General features: G+C 45.6%; 1 protein-coding gene and 1 long non-coding RNA gene across 4 annotated transcripts in view; one reads left to right on the top strand and one right to left on the bottom strand.

The window, feature by feature from the left end:
- Nucleotides 1-1,811: 1,811 nt before the first annotated feature.
- Nucleotides 1,812-10,399, bottom strand: LOC134731877 (uncharacterized). Its single transcript, XR_010114559.1, has 3 exons — nucleotides 9,878-10,399; nucleotides 5,286-7,076; nucleotides 1,812-3,864 (listed from the first exon to the last, which is right to left on the bottom strand). It is a non-coding gene; the product is annotated as an uncharacterized lncRNA (long non-coding RNA).
- TRAF5 (TNF receptor associated factor 5) overlaps nucleotides 10,338-22,302 on the top strand; it is a 44,089-nt gene continuing 32,124 nt past the window's right edge. Inside the window, exon 1 of one of the 3 annotated variants that reach the window (XM_063613120.1) lies at nucleotides 10,338-10,525. In XM_063613120.1, coding sequence (XP_063469190.1) covers nucleotides 10,338-10,525 — 188 coding nt within the window. Of the gene's footprint in view, nucleotides 10,526-10,605; nucleotides 10,721-22,302 lie in introns of those variants that run through there. The other 2 variants (XM_063613122.1, XM_063613121.1) reach the window with 2 other exon arrangements.

The raw sequence follows: 22,302 nt of genomic DNA, 5'->3' as shown, positions 1-22,302 counted from the left end.
GTTATAACAGTGGTAATATCTGTGTATCTAAACATAGAAAAGGTATAGTAAAAATACAGTATTTTATTGATTGATTGATTGATTGAGACAGGTTCTCACTCTGTTGCACAGGCTGGAGTGCAGTGGCGGGATCTTAGCTCAGCAACCTTTGCCTCCCAGGCTCAAGCGATTCTGTCTCAGCCTCCCAAGTGTCTGGGATTACAGGCGCCCGCCACCACACCTGGCTAAGTTTTGTATTTTTTAGTAGAGATAGGGTTCCACCATGTTGGTCAGGCTGATCTTGAAGTCCTGATCTCAGGTGATCCACCTGTCTTGGCCTCCCAAAGTGCTAGGATTACAGGTGTGAGCCACCGCGCCCTGCTGATGTTAAACATCAGTGTATTTGCAGTCACTGACCAAAGTGTCGTGTGGTGCATGACTGTACTTGGGTTAAAGTACCTAGCTTAGTTATTAAGTATGTTGTATTAATTTTATGTTCCCTCCTGTTATCAAAAGGTTATTTATGAATATTAATAACTGCTAACTAGTTAACACTGGGGTGTCAGGATCTCCTCAAAAAGAATAATCTGACTTAGAACTCTAAGAAGAATCTATCTTTCTCTTTGTGCATGCCCAAAATAAATGACAAATACATTCTTATTAGAGGACACACAAGAAAAAAAGTGTTTTTAAATTTAGCTATTCATTATAGATTACATCGTTTATAAGAAAATAACAGAATAAATGAATACAGAAAGAACCCAAGAATCAAGTTTGAGAAACCATTCCATATTAGAAAATGTCTACAAGAAACTTTTGACATTTGATTTATGGTAGTACCTAAACTGTTTTCTCCTAGGAAAAAGTAGGTCATGTGTAACTCCCCACAACTTCTTTATCATAACTGCCTTAGGGGACGAATGTTCTGCAGCAGTATATTAGTGACAATGGAGTTTGAGAATTAAACATGACAAGGAATGCTCCTAGATGTGTGAGTTTGTGTCTAAAGGGCCGTGTGGCTTTATCTGCCCTTTTTTGCTCTCCTAAGTCCTATGTAGCTAAGGGAGAAACAGTGAAGATCAGAAGTTAATATTGGGTTGAGATGTTTGCCAATTGTCATTACTTGGTTTAAAGTAGACAATTGTTTATTAATAAATGGAACAGTCTTTACAATGCAGTAATTTAAACTTTAGAATCCTAAAGCAGGAATCTGGGTGAGCAGGGTCTCTAAGGAAAAAACACTGGTGATGTGAAGTGGAGAGATCTAAGAATGGTCTTCACAATGTAAATGACGTCAAAGTTGATGTCTCAGAATGCTTCATATGTTTCCTTCCTTTGGACTATTTTAAGAAAGGTGAAATTTTTATTCTGTACAATTTAATCTTATTTGTAAGGTACAGTTACCAATAACTAAGAAGATGCTGAACAATACCACAACACAAGGTATCTCTTGAGGGATCTGTCTAGTTTACTACCTGGAACAGCTTTCTTATTTGACAGGATTTGGCTTGAAGAGGCCTTTAATCCAAAGACCATTTTTGTTGATATCCTGCCTCTTAATCTTTTCCAAAAGAGTTTGAAAATAATCAGAATCATTGAGGGCTTGTGGCCTATATATATGCAAAATAGTTGCCCACCAACCTTTAACACAATGAGTTTTCCAACTCCACTAAACGGGTTACTTAACCTCTGTGAGCCACACTTTCCTCATTTGGGGAGGAATATATAAACTGGGGCATATAGTACCTGCCCAATGGATGTTAGAGGTTTTTACATGTCTACTTATACCATACCCTTCTTAATAAGGGAAATGTATTTTGCATTTTTTTTTTGAACAGAGTCTCGTTCTGTCACCCAGGCTGGAGTGCAATGGCGCAATCTCAGCTCATTTTTTTTAAAAAATTAAAGTGCAGTGCAAAAAGGAGAGATTAATTTCAGTTCAAGATGACACACTGGACATAGTCTTTTACTTTTCTTACCCATAATCCCCCGCCAATCTTACTGAAATGACAAGAAATAGAAAAACCAAAATAACCCATAGCAGTGCTACGAAGCCAGAGGAGGAGCTACCAGCAGATGGGGATACATTTATGACAAAAGCCAACAGAATTAAGGAACCTCTAATGTGACAAAGAGCTGAAGCCAGCCTTTTGCTAACAGCCAGCAAAGAACTCAGGCCTTCAGTTCAACAACCTGCCAGGAACTGAATCCTGCCAACAACCATGTGCACTTGAAAATGGCTCCCTCCCCAGCTGGGTCTTGAGATGACCAGAACCCAGCTAACACCTTGATTGCAGCCTATGACTTGAATAACACACCTTTACCTAATTGAAATATGGGATCATTCTACCCAACAGCAGAATAAACATTGTTTTCATGTGCACATGAAATATTTCTCAATATCAGCACTACTGACATTTTAGGTTAGATAATCCTTTGTTGTGCATTTAGAATGTTGAACAGAATCCTCAGCCTCTACCCACCAGATACTGGTAGAACCCACCTCCCCAGTTTGACAATCAAAAATGTCTCCAGACATGGTCAAATGTCCCATAAGGAGCAAAATCACCTCCAGTTGAGAATCATTGCAATATATCATATTAATAAAATAAGGGAAAAAAGCCATATGATTATGTTGATAGACACAGAAAAGATATTTGACAAAATCCAACACCTATTCATGATTAAAACTTAGAAAACTAGGAATGCTTCCCCTCAGGATGGGAATCAAGGCAAGGATGTCTGCACTCACAACTCTATTCAGTGGTTTACTGGAGGTTATAGCCAGTGCAATAGGCAAGAAAAAAGTATACAGATTGGAAAGGAAAAACTAAAATTGTTTTTATGTGCAGATGACATGAAATTGCATGTAAAAAATCCAAGAAACCTGCAAAAACTAGAATAGTAAGCAAGCTTAAGAAAATCAGAGTATACAAGATCAATGTACAATCAATTGTATTTTTATATAATGGCAACAAGTGATCTGAGGATGGAATTAAGAAAACTTTATTCATGATAGTATCGAAAAGAAAAAATATTTAGGAATAAACAAAAATGTGCAAGACTTGTCCACAAAAAACTATATTGCTGAGAGAAATAAGACCTAAATAACTAACTTCATGGATTGGAAGACTTGATATTGTTAAAATGGCATTTCTCCTCAAACTGATTAATAGATTCAATCTAATTCGTATAAAAATCCTAGCAGGCTTATTTTGCACAGATTGGCAAACTAATTTTGAAATTTATATGGTAATGGAAAAGACCTAGAACAGGGGCCAGTGAACTTTTTCTATAAATAGCCAAATAGCAAATATGTTAGGCTTTGTGGTCCACAAACTGTTGCAACTCCTGACCTCTACCATTTTAGTTCAAAAACAGCCAGAGAAAATACATAAATGGATAGACATAGCTATGTGTCAATAAAACTTTATTTACGAAAACAGGCATCAACTCCTAACTTAAAATAGACAAAACAATTTTGAAGAAGAACAAAACTGGGTGATTGGCACTAACTGATTTCCATATTTGTTATAAAGATGCAATAATCAAGATTGTGATATTGGTGTAATGATGGACATATAGATCAATGGAGCAAAATAGAGTCCAGAAATAGACTCATACATATATGATCAACTAATTTTCAATGAAAGTGTCAGTGTAATTCAATGGCAGAAATGATAGAATATCTGCATGCAAAACAAAAAAAACCTCCAATAAACCTTGATCCTTACTTCACATCATGCATAAAAATAAACAGGAGATGGAACACAGACCTAAATATAAGAACAAAAATGGCCGAGCATGGCGGCTCACACCTGTAATCCCAGCACTTTGGAAGCCCGAGGCGGGCGGACCACCTCAGGTTGGAAGTTTGAGACCAGCCTGGCCAATATGGTGAAACCCTGTCTCTACTAAAAATACAAAAATTAGCCGGGTGTGTGGCAAACGCCTGTAATCCCAGGTACTCGGGAGGCTGACGCAGGAGAATTACTTGAACCCAGTAGGTGGAGGTTGCAGTGAGCCAAGATCGCACCACCGTACTCCAGCTTGGGTGCGACAGGGTGAGACTCTGTCTCAAAAAAAAAAAAAAAAACAAAATAAACAAAAAAGAACAAAAATATAACTTTCTAGAAAAAAAATAAGAAAATATATCACTGAAGCATGATCCATAATAGAAAAAATTGATAAATTATATTTCATCAAAATTAAAAATGTTCCTTTTCAAAAGACACAAGAAAATGAAAAGGTTAGCCATCGGTCAGGAGAAAATATTTGCAAAACATATGTCTGATCAAAGATTTGTATCCAGAATATATAAGGAACTCTTACAATTCAAATATAAGCGCTCTTTCAAATCAATAATAGAACAAAAAGAGTGGGGTGGTGGAAGATTTGGATAGACATTTGCTGAAGAAGATATGCAAATGGAAAATAAGTACATAAAAAGATGATCACATCATTAGTCATAAAGGAAATGCAAAGTAAAACCACAATGAGCTACCTGTAACACCCACTAGAATAGCTAATATTAAAAAGACTGACAATAGCAAGTGTTGTCAGAGATGTGAAGAAACTGGAACCCTCTTACATGGATGATAGAAATGTAGTATGATACAACTACTTTGGAAACCTATTCGGCAACATCTAAAAGACTAAATGTACACTTACAATACAACCCATTAATTTTACTCCTAGGCATCTACCTAAAGAGAAATGAAAATGTATGTGCACACAAAAACTTCTATTCAAATGTTCACAGCAGCATTATTTATAATTGTAAAAACTAGAAATAATCCAAATGTCTATCAGCTGGGGAATAAACAAAATGGTCTACCAATACAATTTTTCTGTTATGGATCATGCTTTGGTGATATATTTTCAGGTGGTTTTTTTCTAGAAATTTATAGTTTTGTTCTTATATTTAGATCTTATGCTCCATGTGGTTAATTTTTATGCATGGTATGAGGTAGTCAACAAGAAAGAAAACACTAATGACTTACGCACCAACATGGATCAATGACAAAAGTATTTTCCTACTTGACACAAAATGCTACATATTTATTCATATTAATTTTCTTTTTTTTTTTTTAGATGGAGTTTCGCTCTTGTTGCCTAGGCTGGAGTGCAATGGTGTCATCTCGGCTCACCACAACCTCCACCTCCTGGGTTCAAGCAATAATCCTGCCTCAGCCTCCGGAGTAGCTGGGATTACGGGTGCCTGCCACCATGCCCGGCTACTTTTTTGTATTTTTAGTAGAGACAGGGTTTCACCATGTTGGCCAGGCTGGTCTTGAACTCCTGACCTTGTGATCCACCTGCCTCGACCTCCCAAAGTGCTGGAATTACAGGCATGAGCCACGGCGCCTGGCCTTATTCATATTAATTTTCAAAAAAATGCAAAGTTATAGCGACAAAGGAGATCTCTTGCCTGAGGTCAGGGCTGGGGGTGTGGACTGACTGCAAATGGACACAGGGGGTGATGGATTTGTTCTAAAATTTCATTGTGGTTATGGCTGCACAACTGTATACATTTACTAAAATTCATCAATTGGGTGAATCTTATTAAAAGTACATCAGTAAAGTTGTTTAAACAAGGAAGAAGAAGTATGGAACTGGAAGGGCTGTACAAAACCTGTATCACAATGAGAGGCCCTCATTTGTGCCAACAGAAAGTAGCATGGGATTTCACAGGATAGAAGTGGCAAGGTCATGGAATACTGAGGTGTGATTAGAGTCAAAGACCCTTGAACTTTGAGATTTTTCCTAGGATGGGCCCTTCCTGAGCTTATGCCTTTCTTTCTAATGCTTCTGTCCTGTTTTCTGTGAAATGGAAGATGTGACTAACCAGGGTTCCAAGATCATTGCTTGAAATCTCAGCATATAGAGTAAGCACCATTCTCAAAAATAAATACCAAATAAATGATCTTCCTTGTTACCAACCTATTACAAAATCTAAGACCAAACTGTGCCAATCAAACCTATTATCTTACTTCATGATTCCTAAGGCTAAACAATAACTTTTAAATCTATATTGTAATGGCTTCTGGTGATTATGCAGAATTAATATGTTAAAATGTTTTCCTAGTAGGGATAGGAATTGCATGTGTGAATCTTATTAAAGAAACTGTCAAAGAGGACAGAATTCATACTTAGCCAGGTGTACAATGAAGACAGGAGGCCTAATTTAAAAACAATAAAAATCTCATTTCTCCAGCCAAGGCTGACCATCAGACAATCAAACCATAAACAGGAATAAAGAAGGGTGTGTTTGTGTATCAAGCAGGGGATCCCCTGGAATAAATACATAATATATGGCCATAGGAACAGTACAGGTCTGCTTTTTTCAAACTGGTGCTGACCCTATAACACAGTAAATGACAATAGAGTAAAACAAGGTAGAACAAAAGAAACATGTTTTTTTCTTAAGCTCTTAAGTTAAAGGTGCAGCTGCTGAATGCACATACACAGGCTCTTTTGCAAAGGGAGGCTTAAAAAATTTACATCGGTCCCTGCCCCATCCCAGTACTCCCTGCCTCTCTTCTTGTGGTGGTCAGCACACTGACAGGCAGAGCTGAGCTAAAGGTTATTTGATGGAAGCAGAGGGAACAGTCATTCATTTATTGTCTCAATCTAACACCTACTTAGTGAGCAAGCTGAGTATTCTCTGTGCACAAGACTCTGAGATCTGCATTTTGCCTGGAAGTGGTTTGCTGCTACAGTATATCACATTTTCCACGTGTGGTTCTATTACAGACAAAGACTTTCCATTGTAACTTGCAATGGAGTCAGAGTCGCAATCTATGGCCCAAGGAGAGGATTTTCCCTCCTTATCTGATCTCACTGATCTCTAGGTGATGGGAAGTATGAACTTTTGCCCTGCTAACTAACTCACTACATTGATCAGTCTCGTCACAGAGGAGCAGGCTGAGGAAGATAATGCATCCATCTACTATTCCAGTAGGCGGCGTCCTCACCTCTCCGTCAGCACCATCTTTACATTGGCAGCGAGGGCTGCAGTCTCTCATCCTAATTTATATAGCAAATTAAACAGCTGAAATCCATGTCTTCGGGCGTCTGGGGCAATCTTACGGTGTCTAGAAGCAACAGATAAAAGGGTTAGCGCTTTTCTTCTGCATAAAACTGTAGTGTATAGTTCAGCCCTGGTCTTATTTTGTAGCTGAATTTAGTTTGAAGGTTGGATTCTGTTCAATGTTAGATATAATGTTGAACTTAATGCTGAATATTTTCAAAACACTAAAAGTACTAAAATTTGTCTTTAAGTTGTTTTGTTTGAATTCACACCCGTCATTTATTTGAGGGGTAGGGTATCGTGGCTAGGAGATACCCTACCAGAACCAGACTTCCCAGAATTCAAATTCTGCCTCTCTCAAACTAAGAATTTTGTGATTCTGGGCAAATTGCTCAATAGATAAGATTTTCCATCTATAAAATGGAGTTGATTATTAAATGAGTTAATACAAAAAAACACTGAGCACAGTACCTGGTATATAAAACTTAATAGGCCGGGCGTGGAGGCTCATGCCTGTAATCCCAGCACTTTGGTAGGCCGAGGTGGGTGGATCACTTGGGATCAGGAATCTGAGACCAGCCTGGCCAACATGGTGAAATTCCATCTCTACTAAAAATACGAAAATTAGCTGGGTGTGGTGGTGCATGCCTATAGTCCCAGCTACTCAGGAGGCTGAGGCAGAAGAATCGTTTAAACCCAGGAGGTGGAGGTTGCAGTGAGCAAAGATCGCACCACTGCACTCTAGCCTGGGTGACAGAGCGAGATTCCATCTAAAAAAAACAAAAACAAACAAAAAAAAAACCTAAAAACCTTAATAAACGTTAGTTATCACTTGAAGGTATTTAATGTTTTTTATATGTGCATTTATGTAAATACAGGATTCAAATTCCACTTTATGATCAACAAGGGAATTGGGACTATGTTACTGACTTCTGACTAATACCCGTCTAAAATTCCTTTACCCTTTCCACTTAGACTCAGCCCTCGAGTTATGCGGCCCGCATTTCCCACCACAATAAAGGTCCACCTCTCTATCCCAGGTTTTATTCCATCATATTTAAGGCTTGGATGTAATTTTTGGAACAATTGACTGCTTTATTCAGTTGGTGGGGAGAGGAGTAGGAGAGAGAAGCAAATTACAGTCAATGACAGGACCAGGGATTCTGAGCATACCTGGATGTATGCATACTAGACACTGATGTTCCAGCCAGTGAAAGGAGATATAACTTCTAAAAAACAGTATCAACTTTATCATGCTTGGAAGTAATGAGAAGAGAGGCAAGAAGCAGGCAATTGTAAGAGAAAGTGGGTGGGACGTAGTGGCTTGCACATTTAATCCCAGCATTTTGGGAGGTCGAGGTGGGAGGATCGCTTAAACCCAGGAGTTTGAGACCAGCCTGGGCAACATAGTAAGTCTCCATCTCTTTAAAAAAAAAAAAAAAAAAAAAAAAAGGAGCTGGGGGAGCTGGGCGTACCGGTGTGTGCCTGTAGTCCCAGCTACTCTGGGGGCTGAAGCGGCAGAATTACTTGAGCCCAGGAGATCCAGCCTGCAGACAGCTGTGATCATGCCCCTGCACTCCAGCCTGGGTGACAGAGTGAGAACCTCTCTCAAAAAATACACACACACACAAAAAGAGAGGGAAAGTATAGCGTGTGGCAGAACAGGGAGGAGAACTTGGGTTCACTAAGCACCTACTCTGTGTCAGGCGTACAGGAGTGCCATCTCATTTAATTCTCATGAGAAGATTATGAGACAGATCTAGAGTCCCAAAGCAACACCCACCAGTGTATCTCCCCCACGGAGCGGTTCATCTAACTCACCAACCAAAAAAGGTTTGGATCTGGATTTCTGGCTCTTTTGAGAAATAAGAGATCAGGTAACAATAGGCTAGCACTGGGTGGTGGCTGCTCCACTAGATCCTCCTCCTGCTCTTCAGTGCACCAGCGCCTCCCTCCTTTCTCCATGACCATAACCTCTGCCTCCCTCCTGTATGTTTCCTGCAGAACTCCTGTGCACATCTGAGTTTTTGACTCCCAAGGTGTATATTATTTTTTTTTTTTTTTTTTTTTTTTTTTTTTTTTTGAGACAGAGTCTCGCTCTGTCACCCAGGCTGGAATGCAGTGGCGCGATCTCGGCTCACTGCAAGCTCCGCCTCCCGGGTTCACGCCATTCTCCTGCCTCAGCCTCTCGAGTAGCTGGGACTACAGGCGCCCGCCACCACGCCCGGCTAATTTTTTGTATTTTTAGTAGAGACGGGGTTTCACCGTGGTCTCGATCTCCTGACCTCCTGATCCGCCCGCCTCGGCCTCCCAAAGTGCTGGGATTACAAGCGTGAGCCACCGCGCCCGGCCTACCAAGGTGTATATTATTCTCCCCTTTTATTGATGAGTACGGTAACTGAAACCCAGAGCAGTTAAGTACTTTTCCCACGGTGGCCTAACTGAAAGTAAAGGATCTAGATAGAATTGGAATTTTGGTCCATTTCATTTATATAGAAGGTATTGCCCTTGGAGAGAATATATTGTACGAAAGAGCCCGTATTTGAGTGCGCAGGCCAAGCGCGGTGGCTCACGCCTGTTGGGAGGGCGAGGTGGGCGGATCACAAGGTCAAGAGATGAGACCAGCCTGGCCAACATGGTGAAACCCCGTCTCTACCAAAAATACAAAAATTAGCCCGGCGTGGTGGCACATGCTTGTAATCCCAGCTACTCGGGAGGCTGAGGCAGGAGAATCGCTTGAACCTGGGAGGCCAAGGTTGCAGTGAGCCGAGATCGCGTCACCGCACTCCAGCCTAGAGTCAGAAAGAGACTCCGTCTCAAAAAATAAAATAAAATAAAAAAATACATAAAGACAGACAGACAGACCTGGATTCAAGTTCCAGCTGCAGAGCTTGCTGAGTGTCTAACCTTGGGTACGTCACTCCACGTTGCTGCTCTGGTCCTCAGACAGCTCATCTGCAAAATGGGGATGACCAGGCCTACTTCACCAGCTTGTTTTGAGGACCACAGGAGATGTTTGGGAAGCCAACCCTTGACATGACGGGGAGCTCTACAACTCTCAGAGATTGCTGGTGTTACGCCAACAGCAAGAGGAGGGCTGGCAAATTTGTACTACCCGGAAGGAAAGTCCAGGAAGGATTGATTTGAGCCAGATCTCAAGGCCTTGAGCAAATGCGTCAACACAGGAGAGGACTGGCTGAGCCTTGTTGTGCCTGACGGAAGAGCAAGACGTCCACAATTCAAACGCACGTGAGGGAAATCAGATGACTGGACTTGTAGATACTAACGGTTCTGAAACGGGTAGGTTAGCTTTCCAACCTCCTGGATGACCGTCTCAGCCTCCGCCCGACCCCTTCCTGCGCGTCCGCTCTTCCCCTGCGCCCGCCCGCGCCCCGGCCCCGCCCCAGGCCTCGCCCCCGCTTCGCCGCCGCCGCCGCCGCCGCCGGCGGCCGCAGCCAGGAGCAGCCGCTCGCCTGCAGACCGGCCCCGCGGAGCCCGCGCGCCGAGCCCCACGTGAGTCCGGCGGGGGGGCCCTGGGCACTCTCGCGGCGGAAGGATCGGGGTGGGGACACCGACGAGCGCTTTTCATCTCGTCCCAGTTACTTTGAAACCGAAAGCGCCTACTGGCGTCCGGCCGGTCCCCGACGCGGCGGGGAGGGCGCGAGGCGGCGGCTGGGCCGGGGGAGGCAGAGGGGCCCGGGCTCGCAGGTGACCGCCGACGGCCCCGGGACGGCGGGAGCGGTGCGGAGCGGGTTTTCTTAGCCGGGGAGAGGTGTGGCGAGGGCGGAGACTGGGGGTCCCGAGCTGGGGAGCTGGTCCAGAGGGCGGCTGTGGACCGGAGGGGCCGGGTTCCATCCGGGTGCTTTGGCTGGAGGACTTTCAGGCACGTCCCCCACACCGCACTGCAAACCAGGCCCTGGCCCCCTTCCGCACCCGAAGGCACCCCCTCCACCTTTGCACGGCTTTCCAATCAAAGCAGCTCCAGAATGAAACTTCAGGATTGCAAGGAATGGAAGCCTCCACCAGCTGTTCGTTCGCGCGTCTTCCTTTAGAAAGCAGCTACCCCCCTCCCCCAGAAGGCGAGCTCTAAGGAGCCTTGACGCAAACCAAAGCTCCGAGAGGTGGAAGGAGTTGCCCAGAGGCACCCAGAGAATTCGCAGATTCTAAGTTCTCCGTACCAGATTGTCTCCACTTTGTTCCTGTTCTGCAGGGTCTTGGTGGTTCTGAGAATTTTTGGGGCCACGCTTTTGCTGCGGGTCCCACTGGGCCACTCTGGCCGGCCGACTTTCTCTGCTCATTCGGCCTCCTTCTGCTAAGTTTCCATCTTTGGGTATTTCAGATTTACTTTCATGAGAACTCAGTTATCTCGCTGTGGCAGGCAGAGCTGCCCCAGGCGAGCGTTGAGGTTGGTGAAACCAGGCGAGGCTCCCTGCCAGGGATGCCCCTGCAGCCCCCACCCTCCATAGCCCTGGGCTCTGACCCACCTCCTGTGAGGATAGGCATCTGGTAACCAGTTTAATTCTGTAAATATTTATTGGGCAGGGGCTGTGTGAGAACTGGGCTGGGGCCAATGGAATATAATTATTTCCTCCAGAGATGCTTGCATTTTAAAAGGGCTCTGGAAGATCTAAGATGCAAAGAAATTAGTTGAACCATTTCTGGGAATAGAACAGTTCTGGGTGTGTGCGAGATAATTTTAGGCAGCAAAAGGCTGGGCTAGGACCTCTCAGATCCCAGTGCAGCTGCTCTGCCTTATGTAGTCACAAAGCTGAAAACAGGGGTGTTAATGTAATTGATGGTTTGGGTGGAAACACTTCCATCCCTAACTCTAATTTGAACTAGAAAGACAGAAATTGCTGCAGGAACGATGGATGTAAGATGGAAGTGGAAAACGCCTGGCTTCTGTAAAGGTTTTTGATTTTGTTACAGTGACTGTTTTTGTTGTAACTCTATGGAATGGATCAACTCTCAGATCCCTAGCTCCTGGACAGAGGCAGGAGAAACTGTCTGAGCCGGCATCTGAAACAGGGGAAGTGATGGAGAAGGTGACTTCTCCCACGGCCTCTGGGCTGAGGCCTGTTGTGACGGACAGGGTAGGATGGTGGTATTTCCCTCTGTCAGGAAGCATCACTTGAGTACCCGCTAGACTTGAGTAGTAGGGCGATGGAAAGAATGTGGAAAAGAGCTGCTGTCCACTGAACGTCCTAACGATAGGGACTGGGATGTTTCAGTGGGGATGATTTGCACAGTCGGGGAGCTAGATGCCTCAGAGTCAGTCTTGTTAGGCTAGCAATGGGAAAGGCACCTCATTACTTAGACAAACCTTCTCTGATTAGCTCAGCTTTACTGGGGAGGACCTTGAAGGAAAAATAATTGTTTGTTTGTAAAGCTCGTTCCGTTGCAAAGCATTTTCTCTTTGTTCTTATCGTTTTGTTCTCCTTTTGTCCTCCATGACGCCCTCATGAGTTACAGCAGGCTTATTCTCTACATCTCTCAGATTGTGAGGGTGAAGCACTGAGCGGGTAAATAGCTCCCTGAGCTCCACTGCTGGACCAGGCTCAGAGCGTTGAGGTGTCTGGTTCCCCTGATCCAGGCCCCTCACCCTGGCTTTTCAGAGAGCCATATCTGCCCACCTCTTCCTCCATCTGAGGGGTCAGCAAGGGGACCCAGATTCTGATAATGCCTCTATGGTCTGTCCCCAGCAACATGGAGCAAGTTCTGCTGGAGACTCTGGCCTAACCACCACTCTGTTAGCTCTGCCTAGCCAGGCAAACTCGGGGCAAGACCCGTGTCTGTTTTCATGTGTCTTGGAACCTGGCATAGAGTAGGCCTAAACAGATGGTTGCTGAATCCAATTGAATTCATTCAGGGTACGTCTCCCATGGGGTCTGAGCTGCCAGGAACAAGTGCTGGGTAGGCTTGGGAGAGAGAGGTTGAGCTCCCAGCAGGACTTGCTTAAATCCAGAAATTAGAATAACACTGTATAGCTTACGAGAAACCCATCTCATCTGATTAACTTCTCACTACCTCCTCAGGAGAAGAGGGAGGCACATGCTATTCCTTCCACTTTACCTGGTTGCAAGCTGAGGCTCAGAAGTGATTTGAAAGACCTCACAGCATGTAGGGATGGGGCAGGACCCAATCCCAAGTCTTCTTTCTCCAATTCCTGTGCTTTTCCCATAGTATCTTAATTAAAGGAAGCCAGGATTCTGGGCAGGAGGAGGATGAGAGAACCAGCGAGACAGTCATCAAAAGCTGCCTGACACCTTTGTCACTGATCAGAGGTCAGTGTCTGACTCAGTCTCTTAAGAGCTTTTTTCTGCCCAGGTTGTGGCTTTTTCTGGGATTCTGGATAGGAGTTCTAGCTCCAGCAGAGGTGTAGCAAGTGAGTATCTGTGTGTGTTGGGGCAGAGGTGAACATGCTGCAGGGCAGAGGCAGTCCTCAGAGCTGGCAGGCCCCTGCTGCTGCTGCTGCCGCTGCTGCCACCACCCAGGAGGGGGCCAGCGTGAATTTGTTGCCTTGCCCAGAGGAAAGCGTTATTTGAAGGATCACACAGCAGCCTTGACCCATATGGCCTCCAGCAAGTCCTATCTTGTGAGTAAGTGGCATGGAGGACCAGGCGGGAGATAAAAGTGAAAGTACTCATTAGTCCTGACAGAGGAACTCAGTCTGTTTACAGTGACAGTGGTGAGCACATTTTGCATATTTGTACCTAGAGGCAGGTGGTGGTGCATGCTTGGATCGTCCTGTAGCAATAGCAGTATAAATGCAAATGATCTGTACACTGTGCGGTATCCATGTGATGGGCAGGTCTTAGAGACCCAATATTAAGTGTCAGAGCCCAGTGAGTGCCCTCCCAGGATATCTGTATGGAGCAAAGGCTGCCATCTCGCTTACTTTCAGCAGAGCCCCATGTCTCATTTCTTGACACCACAGGCTCCATCAACTTCCCTCCTTACCAATTCAGAACACTTCTGAATTTTTTTCCGTGGCTTTTTTTTTTTTTCTCTCAAGGAGAAAGTGCTCTCCTCCAGATCAAGGCAAGAGCACCTTTTCCACCTACACTCCCAAGTCAGCTCTCTCCTCCTCCCTCTGAGGCAGGTTCCCTCCCTTCCTCCCACAGACTTCTTCCCTCCCCCACAAGCTGAGTTTTCTGTTAATAAGAAGACTCCATGTTTCCCCAGTCCCTCTTCTCTTTCTTTCACTGACAAGCTTCTGGAAAGAGTGGCCAGCTCTTGCACTCGCTCCTCACTCGGCACCGTGCACCTGCTGCACCGCTCTGATTGTCCTGTGTAGGTTTCCAGGACCTGGTACTCCTCAGTTGCCAGCCCATACCAGCCCACGCTGCAGCTATTACTTATCTCCTTGGAGGTTGCTACACCGTCCCCACCAGCATTCCCTTCCTTGACCTCCAGCTTCTTATCCTCCTCTGTCCTGCAAGTGCAGGTATGGGGCCAAGGCTGGGTCCTCAGGCTGGATTTCAATTCTCTGTGCTTCTCTCCTTGAGCCCTTGGCCATTCCCAAGGCTGAAACCAACACTTTTAAGGAAAGGCTGATCAAATTTCCATCCCTCACCCAGTTCTCTTCTTGGCCACTATGATTTGCAATATTCGGAATCTTCATCATGATGTTTCAGGAGCACCTTAGACATTTGTCCCAGGCCGCCTCTTTCTCTGTGTTCTCTCTGTTGTAGAAATTGCTGCTCTTCCTCAGTCACCTTTATCCTGTCCCCCTCAGCCAGTCCTGATCTGTCTATTCCCAGTTCAGGGCCACAGGGACTCTTTCCTGGACAACCTTAATTAAGCATTGACTCATTTTCCTGCCCCAGGTCTATCTGTATTCAATTTTCCTTTTCATGCTGCTGCAGAGGGGCCTCTTTAATACATAGCCTAGTCAAGACCTGCTACTTTCAATGATGGTGTAGTAGAAGCAGTGTGGACTTCAGAATCTGGTGGGCCTGGGTTCAAATCTGGGTTTATGATTTGCTGGTTGTAGTTATATAATCTGAGCAAGTTGCCCAACTTCCATAGTGTCTGTATTCCCACTGGTAAATAGAAGTAGTAATGTGTGCCACTTGGGGTTGCTGGAAAGATGAAATGAGTCAATATATACACAGAGCCTGGAGTCTGGCAGATATTCAGTAAAACTGGTTTTCTCCTTCCATGTGGTTAATAGCCACAGAGCATTGCGGGGTTTCTGGGGAGCCGGAAAATGCATGCCTAGCCTAAAGGCATTCAAATTTAAATTAAAAACCAGCAAACCAGCGGAAGAATTGCTGTGTGTCAGAGCAAACCATCTTTTTTTTTTTTTTTTTTTTTTTTTTTGAGATGGAGTTTCATTCTTGTTGCCCAGGCTGTAGTGCAGTAGCACAGTCTCAGCTCACTGCAACCTCTGCCTCCCGGGTTCAAGCAATTCTCCTGCCTCAGCCTCCCGAGTAGCTGGGCTTACAGGCATCCGCCACCATGGCCAGCTAATTTTTTGTATTTTTAGTAGAGACGGGGTTTCACCATGTTGGGCAGGCTGGTCTCAAACTACTGACCTCAGGTGATCTGCCTGCCTTGGCCTCCCAAAGTGCTGGGATTACAGGTGTGAGCCACCGCACCTGGGCGAGTAGATCATCATTTAAACTAGCCTATTGCTGCCACTTTGCCATCTCTGGACCAGGTAGACCTCAGGGGCCAGGGTAGGGAAGCTAGGCTGGGACAGGGTGTGGTGGGATAAGCTGGGATGAGTTCTTGGCAGGCAGAGGGGGCAGGCAGCCTCAGAGGCTGGGGCCCCATGGACCAGGTTTCAAGGGCAGGAGTCTAGTTTTCAGGACTTGTGGGCAGAGCAGGCAGCAGCTTTGGAGGAAGAATAGTGCTTGGCAGAGAGCCAACACAGGAAAAAATAAAACAGATTTGGGAAACAAAAATACAAGCTCTGGCTTGATCACCAGGAGCAGACCAGTTACTTTAGCTGGATCCAATGTGAAGGCACAGCAGGATAAGGTTGACCTGATGCAAAGCCACCACCCAGAGCCCTTTCTGTTCTCCTCTACTAAGGCAGATGGCTTAGAACAGCCAGGCTGTGTTCTAAGGCTTCTGTTAGGGAGACCCTTGACCCTGGAGGATGGAGGGAGATGGGTGGGGCTAAGCTAAGCAGCAGCCATGAAGGCCCCTCTTCTGTCTTCATGATTTTAGGATTTCTGAGGTAGAGGCTGGGTTGATATCTATGATGCAACCTAGGAAAACTTACCATGCCTCCCTGGGTTAAAGGCAGAATAATTTAATATAAAGCAAGGGCTGACATGCTCAGCAGATGCAGAATGAAAGAAGTGATTAAAACTTTGGGTGGAGTTATTCCAGGAATAACCCACCAGGGAGTGAGAGGGGTAGATAGGAGAAATGGAGGGGGAATATTGGACTTGAGCAAAGATGTTTTAAAAAGATGAAGAACATTTTAGTCACCCTTAATGAATGGGAAGTAGATTATTTGGGAGCAGACTGATTTCCTTATGTTAAGGTGTTTTATTTCAAAAATCAGTACTTTGAGATGTTGCCTCAAATTCTCTGTATCATTCCCACAGACCTCCCTTAGAGATATTTATTGCCATGTATTAGCTGTGGACAGCCAGAGGCTAAGTTCTTTCCCCACCTCCTTGATACTAACAGTTCTCATAGGGCCTGTGTATGACTAAGTGGTTCACTTTCACTTCACTTACACTGGATCTTCCTAGCAAGTGGACCTCTCTAGCCCTCATCTCTTCTACCTCGTAACAGCAGTGCTAGATTTTCTCATCAATTCTGTTCAAGCCTTGTTAAATAGCTCTAGGCCCTTCTTTTTTTGTTGTTGTTTTGTTTTGTTTTGTTTTTGAGACAGAGTCTTGCTCTGTCACCCAGGCTGGAGTGCAGTGCTGCCAACTCGGCTCACTGCAACCTCCGCCTCCCGGGTTCAAGTGATTCTCCTGCCTCAGCTTCTGGAGTAGCTAGGATTACAGGCGCCTACCACCATGCCTGGCTACATTTTGTATTTTTAGTAGAAATGGGATTTCACCATGCTGGCCAGGCTGGTCTCGAACTCCCAACCTCAGGCGATCCACCCCCCCCCCCCACCCCCGCCGGCCTCCCAAAGTGCTGGGATTACAGGCGTGAGCCACTGTGCCTGGCCTTGTTTTGTTTTTTTGAGATAGGGCCTTGCTCTGTCATTCAGGCTGGAGTGCAGTGGTGCAATCTCAGGTCACTGCAACCTCCACCTCCTGGGTTCAAGCGAGTCTGTCACCTCAGCCCCCCGAGTAGCTGAGATTACAGGCACCCACCAGCAGGCCCGGCTAATTTTTGTATTTTTAGTAGAGATGGGGTTTCACCATTTTAGCCAGGCTGGTCTCAACTCCTGCCTTCAAGTGATCTGCCCATCTTGGCCTCCCAAAGTGCTAGGATTACAGGTATAAGCCACTGTACCCGGCCTAAGGAAAGGTGTAGGCCTTTCTACACCTGACTTGCCTATGCCTACCTTTTCTTACATCATTTCTCCTGCCTAGAATGCCTTCTGTTCAAAACCATTAATCCATACCCCTGCCACTCTTTTCAAAACAAATTCAAAATTGATCTCTTGTTAGGCTTCTGTGTTGGGGGTCCCCAAGACCATCCCCAGGTTCAGTGATTTGCTAGGAGAACTTACAGGATTCAGCATCCAGCAGATGATCATGCTCACAGCTATGATTCATTTCAGCAAAAGGATACAAAGCAAAATGAGCAAAGGGAAAAGGCTTATGGGGCAAAGTCCAGGGGAGACCAGGTGCAAACTTCCAAGAGTCTTGGAAAAGACTCTGCAAAGGACTGCCGAGGGGGAATCACACAGGATGTGCTGAGTTTCTCCAGCAGTGCACTGTGACAGCAGGTGTGAAGCACTGTCTACCAGGGAAGCCCATTAGAGACTCAGTGCCCAGGGTTTTTACTGAGGGCCGGTCATGTGGATACCTTCATCTAGCACATGTCAAAATTCCAGACTCCAGAAGAAAAACAGGTGTTCCACATAAAACACATTGGCCGGGCGCAGTGGCTCATGCCTGTAATCCCAGCACTTTGGGAGACTGAGGCGGGCTGATCACAAGGTCCGGAGATTGAGACCATCCTGGCTAACACGGTGAAACCCCGTCTTTACTAAAAATACAAAAAATTAGCCAGGCTTGGTGGCACGCACCTGTAGTCCCAGCTACTTGGGAGGCTGAGGCAGGAGAATCGCTTGAACCCGGGAGGCGGAGGTTGCAGTGAGCCAAGATTGCACCACTGCACTCCATTCTGGGGGACAGAGTGAGACCCTGTCTCAAAACAAAACAAACAAAACAAAACACATTGTTCACCTAGATGGTTTAAGCACAGTGAGCCACTCTTAGCAGTTCAGGTGGTGGAAGCCTTACTGAAATCCATGTTCCAGACACCAGCCAGGGGCCATCCTTGCGAACAGAACTTTCTAGAGATAGCAGTATTAGGCTTGCTGTGTTAACTTGTTTCTGCATAACTTTCCTTCATAATCTCATCTGTCCTGTCCTCTCAGTGCCTAACTATAGTTATGTTGTAGAGAAAATTGCCCTAGACAAAGAACCAGAGGACCTGGGTTTCAGCCCAGCATGGCCTCCTACTGCTGTTGTGGCCCTTTGAACCCCTCAAACTCCATTTTCCTCATTGGGAAAAGAGGAATTGTAATTCTTGCTTGTAGGTCTCAATGGTGACTAAAAACCAAAGGAAATGATATATTTGGTCATTCCATCGATCCCTCATGATCGAGCACCTCCTTTATCTAAGGCAGTGAGTGAGCTGTGGAGAGTAAGACGTGCGTGTGACATGGTGGCTTTGACAGCAGACAAGCCTGAATCCCTACCCATAGTTACCAGCTGTGGTACCTTGAACACATTGTTTCATCCCCTGAGCTTTGAGTTCCTGATCTGTAAAATATGAAGATGAATAATACAATGAGTGTCTGCAAACGTGGGCTGCTGTGTGGATTAAGTGGGACAACCTATGTACAGCTCCTGTGGTATCTAGAACATTATGGCACCCCAAGTGGCAACTGTTAATTGACTTAGATATTTGAGTGCTTGCTCTGCGTCTGCACCTTGAAAAATGTAAGACACAATTCCAGCACTGCTTTCTTCGTGCTGGGGAAGACTATTATTGAACAGATAATTAATTACATAAACAATTATTTACATTCCCGGCACGTGCTGTTAAGGAGAAGTACAGGTGGTTAATGGGCATGTCATAAGTGGGGAGGACCCTAACTTGATGGAGGAGGCACACAGAGGCATGGCTGCATATGTGAGGCTTCATCTGGGCTTGAATGTGTTTAGCTCAGCAAGAGGTGGGGAGAGAGGAAAAGATGTTTCCGGAAGAGACAACAGCTTGAGGAAAGGGAGACCCAGCCTTAGGGTGAAGGCTGTAAGCGGGGAAGGTTCTCTGTTCATATGAGGAGTGGCAAAAAGACCAGGAATCCAGAAGAGGTGGAGGACAGTTGGGGAGATTGGCCTAATTCAGAGGTCACCTCTGCCGCCAACCTGGCAGGGAAGGGGCAGAGCAGGGGCCCCATGCAGGGAGATTTGCAGGTGTGGTGGCAGGAAGTAGAGGTGGTCTGGTCTGATGATCTCTGTTTTTTTTTTGCTGTGCAGTAGGAAGTAGAGTTTCCTGGTGAGACTGGAGGGAGTGGTCAAGGTTTGTGGAGGACAGAAAGGTTTAAAATCAACATTGAACAGAGTGAGCTGAGAGGGGACAGCTGGCATTGTGCTATGTTATTGTGTTGGCATGATGAAGTCTCTGGAAAAAGACTCTGGCAAATGGGATTTTAGATCTCTAGCACCTTGTACAATGCCTGGCACCTAAATGAGGGCCCCATAAATGTTGGTTGCATTGAATTGTTGGCTGGCTACCTATATACATTTTTCTCAGCATTTCTCCTTTCCCAGGTGCCTGCTACCCTTGGGCTAAAGCTTCCCACTTGGCACCTCACCCAGAGGCTAGCTCACATTAGTGTGTCAGAGGGAGCGCTGCCCAGGCTTTACTCTTCTGGTCCTAGGTGGCCACACTGTCCCTTACCGCTTACAGTGACTCCCCAACTCCTACCCCAGGTCAGCCATCATGAGCCAGCCGTGCCCTCTCCAGCTGGGACTGGTAGAATTTCAGGACTTACAAACAGGTGAAATGAAAAGGTTTAGGCAGTGAGAAGCGTGCTTAGCAGGAGAGAGGCTGCCCTGCTTTCTGGAGAATAGCTGTTACAGTCGTTCTGTAAGTATTTACTAAGCACCTATCATGTGCACTGTTTTGTTTGTTTGTTTGTTTGTTTTTGTTCTGTTCTGAGACGGAGTCTTGCTCTGTCATCCAGTCTGGAGTGCAGTGGTGTGATCTTGGCTCACTGTAACCTCCACCTCCCTGGTTCAAGCGATTCTTATGCCTCAGCCTCCTGAGTAGCTGAGATTACAGGCATATGCCACCATGCCCAGCTAATTTTTGTCTTTTTGGTACAGATGGGTTTCACCATGTCGGCCAGGCTGGTGTCAAACTCCAGACCTCAACTGATCCGCTCGCCTCGGCCTTCCAAAGTGCTGGGATTACAGGCGTGAGCCACTGCACATGGCCTTGTGCACTGTTTTATGTGTTGGGACCTCAGTACCCAAAGAAACAATCTTTGCTGTGATGGAGCTTATATTCTACTCTGATAGGGGAAGACAGAGATAAAGCCATGAACAAGTAATATGTTAGGCAGTAATAAGTGTATTGGAGAAAAATGCAGTAGAAGATGGGTCTGCCAGGGACGTTGCATTTTCCATGTAGGGTGGTCAGCAAAGGCCTCCCTTGTGAGATAACATTTGAGCAGGTTCCTAAGGTGGAGGAACAAGCCCTTCAGATATCAGGGTGAAGAGCATTCCAGGCAGGGGAAAAGCAAGCAGAAGCCTCTTCTGCTGTTCTAGAAGAAGCAAGGCAGTGTTGCCGGAGTGAGTAGACAAGAGGAAAGGCACTAGGAAGTAAGGACACAGAGAATGGAGAGGCAGAGAAATGGGGGGCCCTGACCTCTAAGGACACTGGCTTCTACCCCGAGTGCAATGGGGCCATTGGAGCAGAGGAGCAGCAGAGACAGCTTCTGTTTTTAAAAGCATCACTCTGGCTGCTGGGTTGTGAATGGGCTGTAAAGGAGCAAGGCAGAGCAGGAGACCAGCTAGGAGACTGATGCAGTAACCACTGGGGAGCCATGAGTAAGAGAGGAACCAAGGATCACTGCAAAGTTTTTGATCCGAGTGGCGCTGTGATTGGTGGCACCATTTCACTGAGATGGAGGAAGGCTATGGGAGGAGCAGGTTGGGTGGGGATTTGATGTGTTAAGTTTGTGATGCCTATTAAATGTGGAGGCATAGACTAAACAGTGGAGTGTGTCTGGGGCTCAGGGGAGAGGTCCAGATTACAGATAGAAATCAGGGCATTGTCAGCCATAGCTGGTAAGGCCAGGAGCTGAGACGTGCTCACCCAGAGAATGAGTGCAGATAGAAGAGAGCAGGTCCAGCACCAGCCCGAAGCTCCAAGAGATAAGGTGACCTAGAAGCTGCCACGGTGATCTGACTGGTGCTCCTCACACTGTCATGAGCTGTAGAATTTAGCCTGGGAATTTGCTAGAAAATCAGATTCTAGTTGCTACTGAGAGATCATAATACTGAAGTGTATTAATCAGGGAAGGCTAAACTATTATAACAAATAGGTCCCCCTTCCTCTGGGGTAAGATGTCCAAGCCAGCATTTTCATCCTGTTGTAGAACAGATTCTTAGCAGAGCATCTGGGGCCTTGACTGCTCAGAGAGCTGCTGCTATAGTTTTGTGCGTATGCATACGCACATCCCTACCTTGACTGAAAACTTCTCGAGGACAGGAGCTGTCTGGTAACCCACTCTCCTCCACTCCCATAATATAATAGGGTGCACCTTTGCATGGGACCGGCACTGAATAAAGCTGGCTAGGAGGGCAGGGTGGACTTGCATGGTGATTAAGTGCTTATTTACGTGCCAGGAATTGTGTGATAATAATTTACATGGATTAATTCATTTAATCTTAACTCCAAGCCTTTGTAGCAGGTACTATTATTGTTTTGTTTTTTTGTTTTGTTTTTTTTTTTGAGACAGAGTCTCACTCTGTTGCCCAGGCTGGAGTGCAGTGGTGCAATCTTGGCTCACTGCGGTCTCCACCTCCTGGGTTCAAGCGATTCTCCTGCCTCAGCCTCCCAGGTAGCTGGGATTACAGATGTGTGCCACCATGCCCAGGTAATTTTTATATTTTTAG

This window comes from Symphalangus syndactylus, chromosome 19 (assembly GCF_028878055.3).
Source record: "Symphalangus syndactylus isolate Jambi chromosome 19, NHGRI_mSymSyn1-v2.1_pri, whole genome shotgun sequence".
In the NCBI taxonomy this organism is placed as follows: Eukaryota; Metazoa; Chordata; class Mammalia; order Primates; family Hylobatidae; genus Symphalangus; species Symphalangus syndactylus.
The sequence above is the reverse complement of the archived record's forward strand: the minus strand, read 5'-3'. Positions and strand labels throughout refer to the sequence as shown.